Below are 14,966 nucleotides of genomic sequence, written 5' to 3' on the forward strand. Positions count from 1 at the left end.
GTGGATTGCCCTCCGGATTCCACAATAATACACCTGTGCTCCCTGGACAAAGACAGCAAATACACTTCACACACTACCCTGGATAAAGTATTATCATATTTCCTCTTAGCAGGGAGACTCACCCTGATCCAATTTTGGAAAAAGGATCCACCCCCATCAGTAATCAGTGGTCTAAAAGATGATGTGTCTATGCCATGGAGAAGCTTTCTATCATCCTATCCGACAGGTGTGTCACTTCAATAAAAATCTGGAGGCCACTTAAAACATTTATAAAGGCCAAATCGGGGTGGAGAATGTCCCATTATGCCACTGACTCAGTAAGAAAGGAGAAGATGCACAGAACATCAGGCTCCAAAAAGGAGGATGACAGAATGACAGATATTGAAGGGGGTGACTACCAACAAGGCCCTGCCGGGAGGAACAGGACTGTTTAAGACTTCTATTTAAGACTACATTTCCATGGATCGGGGAGACCCCATAAAGCCAATTAAAACACCTAAACACACAAAGAGAGATGAACCTGTGAGTTACCAAGTATCAGAGGAATTTCAAGAAAGCTGCAATATATACTTTCGGAAAATAAAGCTAGAAGATACTTGCTACAATCATTTGGTAGGTACCCTGTCTCCTTCTCTTTATCCCTGTGTTTTCTTCCTAATCTCTACTGTACGTGTTCTATATGAGAAAATCCCATTAAAGCGCAAATGTGGGTATTATATTTGATTCTGATTCTCATTCACTCCACAGGTCCAAGCAATTACTAGAAATGCACATAATCTACTCTGAAACATCTCCCTCCAAAAATCTGATTTGATGTCGGTATATCCCTGAAGGATCCTTCTCATTCAAGCTCTAGTCTTATTCAGAGTACCCTACTATGCTGCTCATCTGTTGCCCTTCACGCATTATTGAAGATCTTGACTAAATGGCAACTGGTCCAAAAAGAGCAATACAAATCATCTTTATCCTAAAAATCATGAGCACATATCGACATACCTTGCCAAACTAAAGTGAGTTTCGATGAAACACCAATTAAACACTCTCTGGGTCCTCTGGAAAGCAATACACTTCAACTCCCCTGAATACTTGACAGAATTATTCAGACCAATCAAGCCAAAAGGAAATCTACATTGCACAAAAGACACCAAGCTCTGGATAACCAAACAGAGAAAGAAAGGTGTTAGAAATGGGATCTCTGGTTGGCAGTCAGTTTGCACTCTATCCAAGCAGGGACCCTCACTCTAGTTAGGGCAAAGAAGATACACACTTAGATAACCCCTGCTCACCCCCATGGTAGCTTGGTACAAGCAGTCAGGCTTATCTCAAAGGCACTGTGTAAACTATTTGTACCAAAACACATAGTAATATAATGAAAACACTACAAAATGGACACCACACCAGCTTAGAAAAAGAGGTAATATTTATCTAAATCAAACAAGACCTAAACAACAAAAATCCAACATACACAAGTCAAGATATGAATTTTCAAAAGAATAAGAGTCTTACTCCATAGATAACAATGGAAATGTTGATTTTACACAAAATACCTGGTTTGCATCAAAAATAAAGCCGAACGGGTGAGCGTGCATCAAAAACGTCAGTGAAAAAGTCAGAGATGCGTCGATTCCTGACTCGCATGTGAGGTTGTGTGTCATTTCTTCCCTGGTCAGGTCAGCGATGCATAATTTTTCTCCACCGCAAGAGAGCGGTGTATACATTTCCAGACAGGCACCTTGAATACAGACAAACCTGCGTTGATTTTTGATGTCCAGCAATGATGCGTAAGAAATCCGGTCACACAGTGTTGGAAAATCGCGCTGCGTGGAGTTTGCGTTGTTATCAGCAGCCACAAGGGGTGGTGCGTCATTTCTCCAGCTGCGCTGCATCGATCTCCCAGCCTTGATGCAGGTGGAGCGTCGATTTTTGCGACGATGCAGGTGGAGTGTCAATTTTCAGCCATGTTGCAGGTGGTGCGTGGAATTCAGTCCTTGTTCTGCCAACTTCACCCCTCAAGGGCCCAGGGACTGGATAGGGCACCACTTGGCAGGGTATGAGTCTAAGTAGAGAGTCCAGGTGCTGCAGAGGAAGTCTTTGATGGCCCTGAGACTTCAAAACAGGAGGCAAGCTCAATCCAAGCCCTTGGAGATTCTTCACAAGCAGGAATATACCACAAAGTCCAGTCTTTGTCTTCTCTCAGGCAGAAGCAACAACTGCAGGCCAACCCAGTAAGGCACAGTCACAGGCAAAGGGGTAGTGCTCCTCCTCCAGCTCTTCAGCTCTTCTCCTTGGCAGGCGGTTCCTCTTGATTCCAGAAGTGATCTTGAAGAAATCTTGAGTTTTGGGTCCACTACTTATACACCCTTCTGCCGCCTTTGAAGTAGACAAACTTCAAAGGAAAGTCTCTGTTGCTCACAAGATCCTGCCTTGCCCAGGCCTGGCTCCAGAGTCACACAAGGGGGTTGAAGACTGCATTGTGTGAGGGCATGCACAGCCCATTCAGCTGTAAGTGACCACTCCTCCCTCCGCTCTAGCCCAGATGGCTTATCAGGATATGCAGGCTACACTCCAGCTCCCTTTGTGTCAATGTCTAGAGGGGATTCTCGAACAGCACAACTGTCAGTCTGACCCAGAGAAGGAATACACAAACCGGCAGGGTCACAGAAAGGTTTAAGCAAGCAAATGCTCACTTTCTAAAAGTGGCATTTTCAAACAAACAATTTAAAAAACAACTTTACCAATAGATGTATTTTTAAATTGTGAGGCCAGATCTCAATCTGCTCACAAAGGGAAACTGCACTTTAAGGATATTTAAAGGCAGACCCCATGTTAACCTATGAGAGAGATGGGCCTTGCAAAAGTGAAAATCGAATTTGGCATTATTTCACTGTTAGGACATGTAAAACACATCAGTACATGTCCCACCTTTAACATACACTGCACTCTGCCCACGGGCCTACCTTAGGAATGCCTTAGATGTATAAAAAGGGAAGGTTTGGGCCTGGCAAGTGCGTACACTTGCCAAGTCAAATTGGCAGTTTAAAACTGCACACGCAGACACTGCAGTGGCAGGTCTGAGCCATGTTTACAGGGCTACTCATATGGGTGGCACAACAAGTGCTGCAGGCCACTAATAGCGTTTGATTTACAGGCCCTGGGCACCTCTAGGGCACTTTGCTAGGGACATGCTAGTAAATCAAATATGGCAAGCATGGAAAGGCCAATTACACATACAATTTACACAGGACCACTTGCACTTTTGCACTGGTAAGGTGCCCAGAGTATCAAAACTTCAAAAACAGAGTCCAGCACACAGTCACAACATGGGAAGCTGAGGCAAAAAAAGGCAGGGGAGGCCATGCCGAGGATGCCTGGTCTAACAAAAAGTCTCAAAGAAAACATACACTCACCACAGAGAGTACAGGACAAAAGGAAAGCACTTACACCTTACTGTGACGGTATCCTACTCTCAAGACCTTTAAATCCATGCTGAAAATACACTTAATGAACAGTTCTCCAGATAACAAATCTGATCTGTAATCAGCATGCTTCACTCTCGCTTTAGCTATGAAAAATAAGTTCCAAATTAGCTCTCTCACTACCTATGCCTCTTGATCCCATCTTCCACCACCCAAAATCCGTTCATTTTTTATTTTTTGGGTGTCTCAAAACTAGACTTATCTGGCATTTGCTGCCGACAACTAAATAAATACAAAGAGTTTAAATGCTTCTGCCACAGTTTTAACATTTTTTCCCCAAGAAAAGATCTCTTAAAATAATCTATTGTCAGTCAGACTTCACATATTATTAGGGTATGGACAATAGTTTTGGGACTTAAATCACAAATTGTACAGTTCCTTGTGCCATTAAAGTACTCATAGTGGCACCTATAACACCAAAGACATCAACTCTACAAATGTCAAGTTTTAGAAGTGTGAATGTCAATAGATTCCTTAAAGATCAGTAAGAATATCTCAGTGAAATTAGCATTGTGCATTGATAGCGCAATTCCTTCCCTGCTTTGAGTTTTTTTTAATGATCACAGGTCCTCCTCAGAGCTAGACTGCTTTAGATTTTTAATGTTATACTCAGAGGGTAGTTTTGTTAGATCTTCCACATTTCAAGTACCAAACAGTTTATGTTGTAAGTTGTCGATTGTGCTTGATCAAATAGACACTTAGGTGTTTTGCTGTCATGGAGGTATATTGTAGTAGCGTCTGTGTGAGCATGTTATTTTGTACTTGCTAGAAGCAGTCAAATAAAAATATATTTAACTGGTCTGCAAAAGAATCCACATATTTTCCACTCTGTATTTATCTTGTTCTGGTGCTTGCTTCATCTACAAGAGCTTTATTGTTGATATTATAATGGTAACAAAATGGTCTTCCACTGTGTGTCTGAAGACAAGACATGAAATCCCCACCATGTCTTTTATGTTTTCCTATCGGAGAACCTCGGGAAATCTTAAAATCTGAATTTTGTGTATTCTCTTTGAACTAGTGAAGAATCTACGGAAAAAAATATTTAATGATTAGGAGCTTGAAGAGTGACTGGCAAGTGACAGTCTGTGGCCTTTGTCTAAGGGCTGTAGAGCAGAAGAGAGTACAGTGTTACCTGATGAGTGTACAACGACTTGCTGTGCTTCCCAAATGAGTTTACTAAGGAAGGCCAGTGAGCTAACACTACGACTTAAATGATAAGTAGTTTTGCTGCAGACAATGCATTCATTGTATAACACGCCACATTGCAGAATATGTCCATAGTATAGCAATTCCTGGTGTTGATTGGCCATGGCCTGTGTTGACCTTGGACATTCTGCGGTCCAAACAGGGAGAAGATCTGTGTTTGTGCAATGTTAAATGTTTGACTCTGAAATAAGTATAACATGTACCTTGATTGTTTTGTTAGGATCTTGATGGCAGTTATATATGTGAAACTGGATTTATAGCTGAATCAATGTGCATTGGCAATTATGCTCATCTGACAAAGTTATCCATATGTCCAAATATCATGGACTGTAAAAAGGATAGCAGGAAAAACAAGGATTCATGACGTTTCTATGACAGTAAGATGATCTGGTCCTTCATGCCTATGCTTTTTGTGCCCTGCTTGGGTAGCAGTGTTACCTAGAGGAAGGGGACTACCATATGTGGAGCCAAGCACATTAGGAACATTAGCAAGTGACTACTGCAGGGGTGGGAGAGCATAGTGTAGATTATCAGCAGATGAATAATGGGTGTGCAGAATGAATATGACATGTTAAGCCATCCTGGGGTCACATCAAAGTTTTGAAGGCACAAGGCATAATAAAGGTAATAAGAACGAGCAATTGAGGGGACAAGAGAGAGGGAATGACAGTCTAAGATTGTGGACAGTTTGCCCAAACACAAAGCATTGACATCTCATCTGAAGGGGCAGTAATGCATTATATCGATACCTGACCATCCAGGAGCGAGGAACAAAGAGGACTAAGTGGAGTCGACAAAGAAGGGAAGGAGTAAGAATACAGGATAGTCAATGGTGATATTCAGAATCATCAGTGCCCCAAGGAAAGACAGAAATTATTGTACACTGTTCAGCAGATACGAAAATAAGCCAGCGAGGTGCTGGGACAGAGGAGATTTCAATTTAAGTGGTAAGGTTTAAATGCAAACCTCTCCATAACAGGTTTACATGCATTTCCACAGCTGAAAAGGGAAAGGAGAAGAGATATTTGTGTAGCTAAAGAAACTACGGAAATCACAGACATCATCAATCAGGAAGGAGTGCTCTTGCGCATGGTGACAGTCTAGCCCCAGGATTCACCTACAATGGAGTAAGATGGGCATGACTGGTTTAAACCTATGAGGCTTTTAACCTCAAATGTATCTGCTACTTCAAAAGTATTTTTTAATCTTTCTTCTCAATTAGAACTTGCAACATAAAGTACTGCATCACCAAGTTAGGAGAGGTGAGTGCACATTTGAGGTAAATACATCCAGTGTTATTAGGGAACAAAAGGTACAGCATTTCGGTCTCTAAGGTCGTTACATGCTGCGGGAACGTGTTGTTTCCCACCACTAAATTTAGGGAGGTAGCTGATATCTGGCCTCACACTGCTACTTCCAAGGTGAATTTTGACAAGTTAAGTAGACTGAAGGCTTTATTGTTTCAGAAGCATGTGGCCCTTACATCTGCACGCGAGACCTACGCACTTCAGGTGGCAAGGTCGTCGGCAGAAATATAGTCCCTGTTAAATACGAACTTTCCGAGACACTTTGGTGAACTCGTGGGACGTATATTTAATGCGTCCAGCACGGCTGGATTAGCACATTTTTTCAAAGCTGTTGGTATTGGTTTTGTTCACACCTTTTCCTCTATATTCAGTTTGATACCTTTGGCTATTCACTCACTTTTCGGAAGCATTTTTTGGGAATTTCCAATAACTTTGGCTTTATTAGCCGGCATTTTGCTGTTGCTTTTCCGCAATGGCTGTCGCGCCGCAACAAGGACAAATGAAGGCGCTCCCATCAGCGCAGCTGTGTCATGAACGCATGATGCAGCAGTTTGGAGCAACACTCCTGGAACATTTGGGGTGTGACTGGACTCTGTCATTCTGACCGGTTTTGGATTGTGTGCAGCCCGTGTTTCGGTGCCGTTGGTGCTCTTTTGAACATGCACTGGAAGTTTGTCTTTCACAGCCACACCCCTCAGTGATTGATGCTGATCTGTTGATGTTCTCGTTGAGGGTTCATTACCAGACATGCACGCAGTGGCTGCGTTTGCTCAGAGAAGCTGATTACGAGCTACCCTTCCTGGAGAAAGTTACCATTAACTCATTAATAGGCACTGCATGGGATGCCACCTTGGTTGACACTGGGGCTATGGATGCTCCTTAGTTATTTTTGGCACGGATTTACTGGTTGTCATCTGCCGAAGTGGAGGATATCCTGCTTTCCAGGACTGATGCTTGATTTGGAACTGTCCTAAATTGACATTTTCCTTTGAGTTCGGCTCTTGGCCGCATGCTCATTTTTTAAATTGCCTACTAGTATGCTTGTGTGTCCTCTTGACTTGTCAAAATTAAGTAGGGTTTTAGATATATTTTAGGTTAGGGCATTTTACCTTTGGCTTGAACCACTTTCTACCGACAAGGGGAGGGTGTTGTGTAGCCATTTCAAGTATAGCTCCATGCACGTTAGTTTAACATACTAGGCCGCTGTGCACTTTGCCCTAGATATAATTTATTCAGCTTCGCATTGTTATTTTACAATAACCAGTTTTTACGGTCTTGTTTTAATTTCTTCTATCACACTGTTTAGCTTAGATCAGCACTGTGTTCTCAAATAATGCATTCTTGATCGTCCTGTGCTTCAGTCAAGGCTACAGTCTGGTGCATTGCCGGCAAACGGGGTAAAAGTTTAGTCTCCAGCATTCGTAGAAAACACACATCCTTACGTAGGGACATTTTCTTAGAACATCTGGGTGTTTGTTATAAAAACACTTTCTAGTCCTAGTACACGTCAAGAGGGAGATTCCAGCCAGGGAACCACAACTGTATGCTGAATGCCCTGTTGCAGATACTGATGCAGATTACAGGCCTTTGCTCAGGTATGAGGGTTGATGTCCTCCCGGGGGAACCTGAAAGGCAGGCTTAGAGCTTAACATGCTGTGCTCGAAATATAACTTAGAGAGAGAAGAATCTAGCGGCACTATGATAGCCTCATTCTTGTGCTTCACACTCATCATTACTATTTTAATATTATTGTGTTGTGTAGTTCTGGTTATTGCAGCTCACAAATGCAGTCGTTTTATTAAACCAATCCTTAAAACTTATACTGCCTCTATTGTGATTTATATATGAGACCGCACTGTGTATGAGAGAACCAGTTGTGACCTGAGTAACCACGACTTCCCTGAGAAGTACTGAGATGTCATGCGCTCGGCTGCCCAATTGTTTCTACCATTTGGGAGAGATGAGGCACTGCTAGTTAGCCGGAGCAAAATACGGATTTGGAGTGACAAGCGTCATCTACCGTGGGCCAGACTCAGTTCCCCACATCGTGGACGATCTTGTTGCTCAAAATCCAGTAGTCTCATTAAGATAATGAGAGCCTATGCGACGAGCAATGTATAATTTACATGAAACCCAAAAAAGCTTCAGATTAAAAAAAAATAGTAATAACAGGATACAAATAGGTCCAAGCTCGGACTAAAAGGACAATAAATGAAGGCACATAGCCACCTTACCATTGGCACATACTGATATTTAGTTCACTAATCTTTGTGTTTAATATACAGATAAAGAGTAAACATACAAGCAAATTCTGTGAAGTATAAAAAGGTCCATGAGTATTCCTGATTCATATTTGTAACAGCCAAGGAATACCATAGTGTTGAACTGTATTCAAAGATGAAATCCTTCTAGATGGTGACAGACTATGGTACACCAGCATACTATATTGTCAGAGTTGATTTTGTGTACATCAAACACTCCACAGATAAAGCTGATATAGCTGGTTTTGAAGGTGCTGTGGGCCTGAAGGGGAGCCAATGGAGGTCAATCAGGGTGGGGGTAATGTAATCATTTTTCTTCAGCCCTGCATGTGATGTCCTGTGGCATCTAGGATGCCCCTGAGGAGTGCCAGTAAGGGTCGGGAAGGTCATGGAACAAAGCATTACCACCATTCACATGCCAAAGTCTGAGATCTTGAACAGCAGTTCTGAAGTCAATTTCTGTAAGAAATGGTTTCACTTTTATATCTACGTTCTTTGTTAACAATAATCGGATGTAAAGAAATATCAGAGTTGGCATATTATTAAGGCAGTAAGCAACACAGTGTTTCTTACTCAAAATAATAGAAAGAGGCAGTGTATATGCTTGGTTAAGGGACCATGACTGATCCATGGTAATCATGTGAGTATCATTCAGATTTATGATTGCGGTGAGACAGTTCTTGTGTAATATATTCGAATAGCAAATTTATTTTTAAACACTTCGGAAGTTGTTCAATTACTTACATAATAAGATTGTCATATGTTGCCACTTATGTCTTTGATATCAAAATGAACTTATGCTAACAGATCCCGAAACTTATGTTTCAACTGCAGTACTTTGTTAATTTGCTAGCGGTTTTCCACTTTGAAGTATTGATGTGCTTTTACTAGAAGAATTACGTGGAATTAAATATGTATCATAAACTGAGATAATCGTGCATAAGAGGTAAGCTTCCACAGGCAGTGGGAAATTATTCGTTTAAATTGCTAAACAAATTAAAATCAGTAGTCTGATTTCGCACAACATGAAGATGCTACATTTGAGAAAGATATCACTTTTGCAGCGGCTGGCTTTAGTCAGTTGTGCTTAATTATTTTATAATCTGATGGTCTACAGCCTTTGTTTGCATATATTTATTTTTGTCATAGTATGTTGTCTGGGGGAAGGCTGTTGGGGTCCGTTAAAAGTAGGTCTAGGACTTTTCAGCTTGGAACTATACCAAGCCCAAACCTGCATTTCTGCAAAGTCTCAAGTAGTTAGGAGATCTTAAAAGAGATAAAGTATTTGGGTTTCCTGCCTGGAGTAGGGCATTTGGCTTGCACTATATCGTACAGCTGTACAATAATATGTGGTGCTGGAGTGTTTGAGATAGGGTTTAGCACCGATCTGCTTTGCAAGTAGGTTGGTGAAAAGATTTCTGTATCGATATAATCCAGAACATCGTTTTGGTGGATGTATGTTTGTGTCTGATCCATGAGGATAAAGAGATTGCCTTTAACCATGATGTTGGTGTTTCTCTACAAGATGTTATCAAGGGTATAACGTCCTGAAGTATCTGTCAGAAATTCAAAAAGGTGTGTTTAAGGCAAAACATTCAGCTTCGGCTCGGCAATCGTTGGTACAGTTGGTCCAGTGGTCACATAGTCTGATCATTTTGCCCAAGGCAGATGAGTAGGACAGCACTTGATCATGGATGAGGAGGAAGGGATGCAGACTTCATTAGTACAAGATTAAGGACTTTCTAGTTGTTCTACTACAATATTGCATATTTAATTTCTAACAGGAGATGGGTGGAATTATAAGGGATCTGTTTGAGCTGTAGGTGGAATGGGGGGGGGAAAGTCTGCCATGCTGCAGCTAACTGTTTTAAGAATAGGAAACAGAATCTAGGTGGAATAAGTGTGCTGAAGAGGTAGACAGTATGCGGCTATAGTTTCTACCGATGGACACCATCAGTGGTAACAATGCGGGTTTAATATTGGTGCCTAAATGTTTATCTAGTATTATGGAAAGCGAGATAGGGTCGTTGTATGTTGCTGTAGTGTGGTGCATGGGTGGCTTTATGTTTGAATGTATATCCTGTATGGAGCCTTCAGGTGACAGAATGTCCAGTGAGGTCTGAGGTCTTATTTTTTGGGTAGGAAAGATCGCATAAGTGGGGGGTTGTGTTCTAATTTGTATACTTGTTGCTGTAAGGGTTTGTTGACAGTGCAGTGTAGCTTCTGTTAGTTATCAGATGTCATAGGCACCCTTGCAGACTGAGGACATGTCGAGTGGGTAATCCAGCGGGTGAATATGATTTAAAACGTACTGTTCATGCTCATTCCGAATTAACTGCATGCACACATTCACTTTTCCAAGAGAATATTTTATGTAATTTACACGGAGAGTCGTATAGGAACCCTGAACGTTTATGAAGATTAAGGCTGTTATTCCGGCTCTATAGCATGTGCTAAAACCTGAAGATTGTTGTGACTTGCTACATAACTAAATCTCTAGTGAAGCAGCTAAGGTTGCAACTGGGACTTTTTTTGCAGTCATATAAAGTATTTTTATGTTCTTGCTGGTGCAGAAATTACGAAAATCTATAGCCGGTATTTTTCCCAATATCGGTGCATACTTTAAACAGTACGCATAAGATGAAATCGCTTCAAAATTAGTTCCTCGGCTGCCTTAATGGCCCCAGACTGATAAATAATGAAAACACAGGCAGAAACGCCATGCTAAAACTGAATAGAAACAAATGTATATAACATTATTTTTCAGTATCATGACCGGACCTTTAGGAAAACTTAAAACATTAACAAATTGCTGGTATTTTTCTCTGGGAAAGGTGGCAAGGCAGTGCAGTGTATTAGTGCCAAACTTATGCTAAGCCAAAAACTGTAAATCAGTTTCGATCACTCTGGCAACTAACTAGTTAGTTAAGCCCCACAACGTTGTGCTGAGTCTTGCAGCTTCCTTATAAATTCATGCGACACTTCCAAAATAGAATTTGGTTGCTATTACGTTTCTATCACACAATGTGCAGAATTTCTGTGCAAGTTCTTAAAAGTAGGGCCCTCCCAATCATCACTCGCCTAGCCCCAAGACTCACCAGAAAAAAAGATACTCAGGTGACTAGCACCCTTCTGCCTCACCTTTTTTTATAATAATGAAAGGTACTACTGTCTTATACATTGATAAATTCACATTCAAGGACTCACAAGAAGCGAGACTGCAACTACAGATCCTTAATTGTATGTTTTGGGTCAGATATAAAAAGGAGCTCACCTGGTTCATGACCTGCAAAACAAAATACAGAAAGAGACATGAGATGCATTAATACTGGAGACATGGTAGTTAAAATAATAAGGCATTTCCAAAGAGCTAATCTACACACATCAGGATTGGCCTCAAGTGGCAGCCATCGCTGGGACTGCATTTTGTCGCAGTAGCTGAGAAGCGTGAGATGAGGCGAAGAGTACAGGTTCAGCGGTTTGCACTTTCTACATTGACAGTAGAAACCACGCTTCCGCCATCCGTAGTAACAGACGTAGGACTACTGTGGAGCAACGTACCCAGCCTAATACTCTAGGCGGCCATATTTGAATGCAACTACAACAATGTTAACTTAAGAGTTGCAACGTTAATATAAACATAACACAATTTATGTCTATCAGATTAAACCATTTTTATTATTTTATTTGAATAATGCTTCGCGGTTTCATTCACTGTTGCTATAAATACGTATATGTATTCTAAATACTGAAACATGGTACTAAAGCTTTAAATAATGCTGTGACAAAGAAAACACGGTCTCGGCACAAAACCTGAAACTCAATTCCCCTTTCTTTGTAATATAGATTTTCTCATGCTTAATAAATTAAAGTTCGGCATTTTTTAAAATGCCCGAGTCTTATCCTACCTGATCCGACTTTGTGCGTTCTAGTCTTACCTTACGTGAAGAGGCACACACGTCGCCCAGAGGATGGCGAGATGATTATAATAAAACCTGTCTGTCCACAACCCGAAACTCCTGGCCCACTTATAAAACCCTTAACGTGAAATTATTACTTATAATTGGGAGTCTATGGTTAGGTTGATGTATGCGAACACTGCTGAGTTTAAGGCTGTCACCGGGAATTTGGAAACAGTATTTGATGTCTTGCTTTGCCAGCTAGCTTGAGGATGTAAAACGAGCAAAAGTGGCGGTTATCATCGGGTAGTGCTTGTTGTAATTACTAAATTATTCAGTCAATGTCCATACTAGTGCTGCCACTTTTTAGGAAACTATACTTTATTGCGTGAATGAAATCTTTTTATACAACCATCATGGCTGACGTGAAGCCACTCATGCAACCGTTTTTTGGGTTGCGGTGTAGTGTTTGATGTATGTGTACGGACGCTCTCGCCCCTAAGTGCTTGTTCTAGTCTCCGAGCTGTCACTACTGGGGCTCCATGGCGGAACAGCGAACCCTGATGATTCGGAGCTTGTTGGCAAATTGCGGTGAGTCCGACCCTGAGCCAGAGGTTTGCCGAGCTTTAGCCCTTTGCTATAATTGTTCCCTGTAATTACTCAGCATCACTTTGAAGTGCATGACTACCATCCCCACCCTTTCCTAGTAGACAGATATATCTCAAAACGGTTTGCCGGTGTCATCCAGTGGCAGAAATGATACTTTGAGATTGTGCTGTGTTTTATATCTGTTCCTATTGCTAGCATGTTTGCTGTGATTTGCACCGCTTTTCGTCACGTGTATTCAGATGATGAGCTGTATCCAGACGAGTAGTTGCTTCTGAGGTCCAACATGAGTACCGTTAAGTTGGTTAATAAAAATCGAGCACGATGAAAGGGCAAACCCACAGGAGAGATAACTTTAAAATGCCTTTTGTATGGTGGCGTCATTTTCTCAAGCTTTGTTAATCTGCAAATATAAAGCAATAAACAGACGGCAGTGATGTCAGCTTCCCACTCTCGCACACAACAGGTACAACATGGGTACTTGTAATGAACTTTTTCTTGGGCGCGCACACTGCAAAGTTCTCAATTTTTGAAATTCTTATGAGTACTGATTAACATAATTAGTGACATCACAGCAAGTGATATTAGATGACCTGTGGCCTGATTACATCACAGGAAATGATGCTAGCTGAGGTAATCTTGCTGATGGTACATTCACATTTAGCTGCCTTTTTGGCCTCTTAAATGCTGTCAAAGATAATTAGGTGTCACAGTTTGAGACAATGCTTGTACAACAAAGATTCCATGGGGAGAAGGCAAGAAATCAAAACAAAAGACAATAAAAGTAGATCTTCAGTCGATGAACGAAAGGAACCACAAACTGTGCGAGTACCAGACATTTAATGCTGTATAAAAGTCTTAAGTGCATTTGAGTGTTCACACAGTTCTCAAGGCAGATTAAAGAGTAAAGTGTGCAAAACAGTTTGGCAATGGATCCAGATGATTTGACAGTTGATATTGCATTTACATCCAATTGAATATCAGTCAGCTAATGAATCTGCTTAAGTTCTATTTGCCGTGAGAGAGCGGAGCATTTATATTTAAAATTAACATGAAATGTTTGTGAACTAATGTATGATAATGCCGCATAGGAAATGTATTAATGTACTTTTGCTAAACGTGCGCTTGAAATGTGCCCACGGGGAGTGGCCGCCAATGTACAGTATGATTAATGAAGCTGACTAATAATGAAATAATAATAAGTTTAATGTATGGTTTTACACTAATATTAAGAGTTATATGTTAAGGTTTTGCTAATAAATCATTAGGCCTTAGTTAGCCTGAGCCGAGGCCTAGCTGCCCGGTTTTCATATTAAATGTGTTTTTCTAACGTGCAGTGTGCTGACTTGCTGAAGGACATGTGCTCATACTTTTCCAAAGCTAAAGGATGAAGTGTAACCGTAGTAGATCCGTTCTCATGAAATTCGACTTGCTAGAAGAAACATTTTTGCTGAATGCAACACTGTAGACTAATAACAGGTACAAGGTTGCCTGAACCAGTACAGACAATGGACCTACTGACTGAAGATGCGAGAGGACCACGAGAGTATGAAATCATACCGGGCATTCTGCCCGCTGGAGACGTCAATCATAAGAACCAATAAACTACCTGAGAATTGTTATGGGGTGACATTTTTGGATGAAATCATTGCAAACCTATTGGATGGAGATAGTGCCAACCCCAACCAATCAAGAATTAGGGGACTGTACAACAGAAAAGGAATGAAAATCTTTGACACTGGGAACCATTAGGAGATGCCATTGCGAACTTTGTTATGGCCCAGACACTTTGTAACTCTGCATAGAGACTTTGCTGTTTGGTTTTTCAAACCAACCTTGCCCTTGCCTTGCCCGTTATATACTTTTCCTCCTAATGAGGGGAGTATCCCTTTCTACCCGTTCTTGCTGAATTCCCTGACCTATGGCGAATCAACTGATGTCCTGAGGACGAAGACTGAATCTGTATGCTGACCCAATACGGAGGGTAACTATATGATGATGAAACTGTAATTGTCTGATTGCCTTTTCTTTCTAGGTACCAACTGCTTCTTTTGACAGAGACCATAGTTAGATGTTTTCCAAATTAGTGTTACCAAATTGTTATGCATGAAGCCCAACATGCCAATGATAATTCGAGGTTAGTTAAGGGGTTCACTAAAACGGACGCAATTAGACAAATGACTGGTTCAATGCTTTGTTGAATGATGC

At 41.2% G+C, this 14,966-nt stretch overlaps 1 protein-coding gene across 1 annotated transcript in view; it reads left to right on the top strand.

The window, feature by feature from the left end:
• Positions 1-12,602: 12,602 nt before the first annotated feature.
• COMMD6 (COMM domain containing 6) overlaps positions 12,603-14,966 on the top strand; it is a 124,776-nt gene continuing 122,412 nt past the window's right edge. The window contains exon 1 of the mRNA XM_069205276.1: positions 12,603-12,743. Within this exon, the coding sequence (XP_069061377.1) occupies positions 12,695-12,743 (49 nt within the window). The 5' untranslated portion in view covers positions 12,603-12,694. The remainder of the gene's footprint in view (positions 12,744-14,966) is intronic.

The sequence above is a fragment of the Pleurodeles waltl genome, chromosome 8 (genome assembly GCF_031143425.1).
Source record: "Pleurodeles waltl isolate 20211129_DDA chromosome 8, aPleWal1.hap1.20221129, whole genome shotgun sequence".
In the NCBI taxonomy this organism is placed as follows: domain Eukaryota; kingdom Metazoa; phylum Chordata; class Amphibia; order Caudata; family Salamandridae; genus Pleurodeles; species Pleurodeles waltl.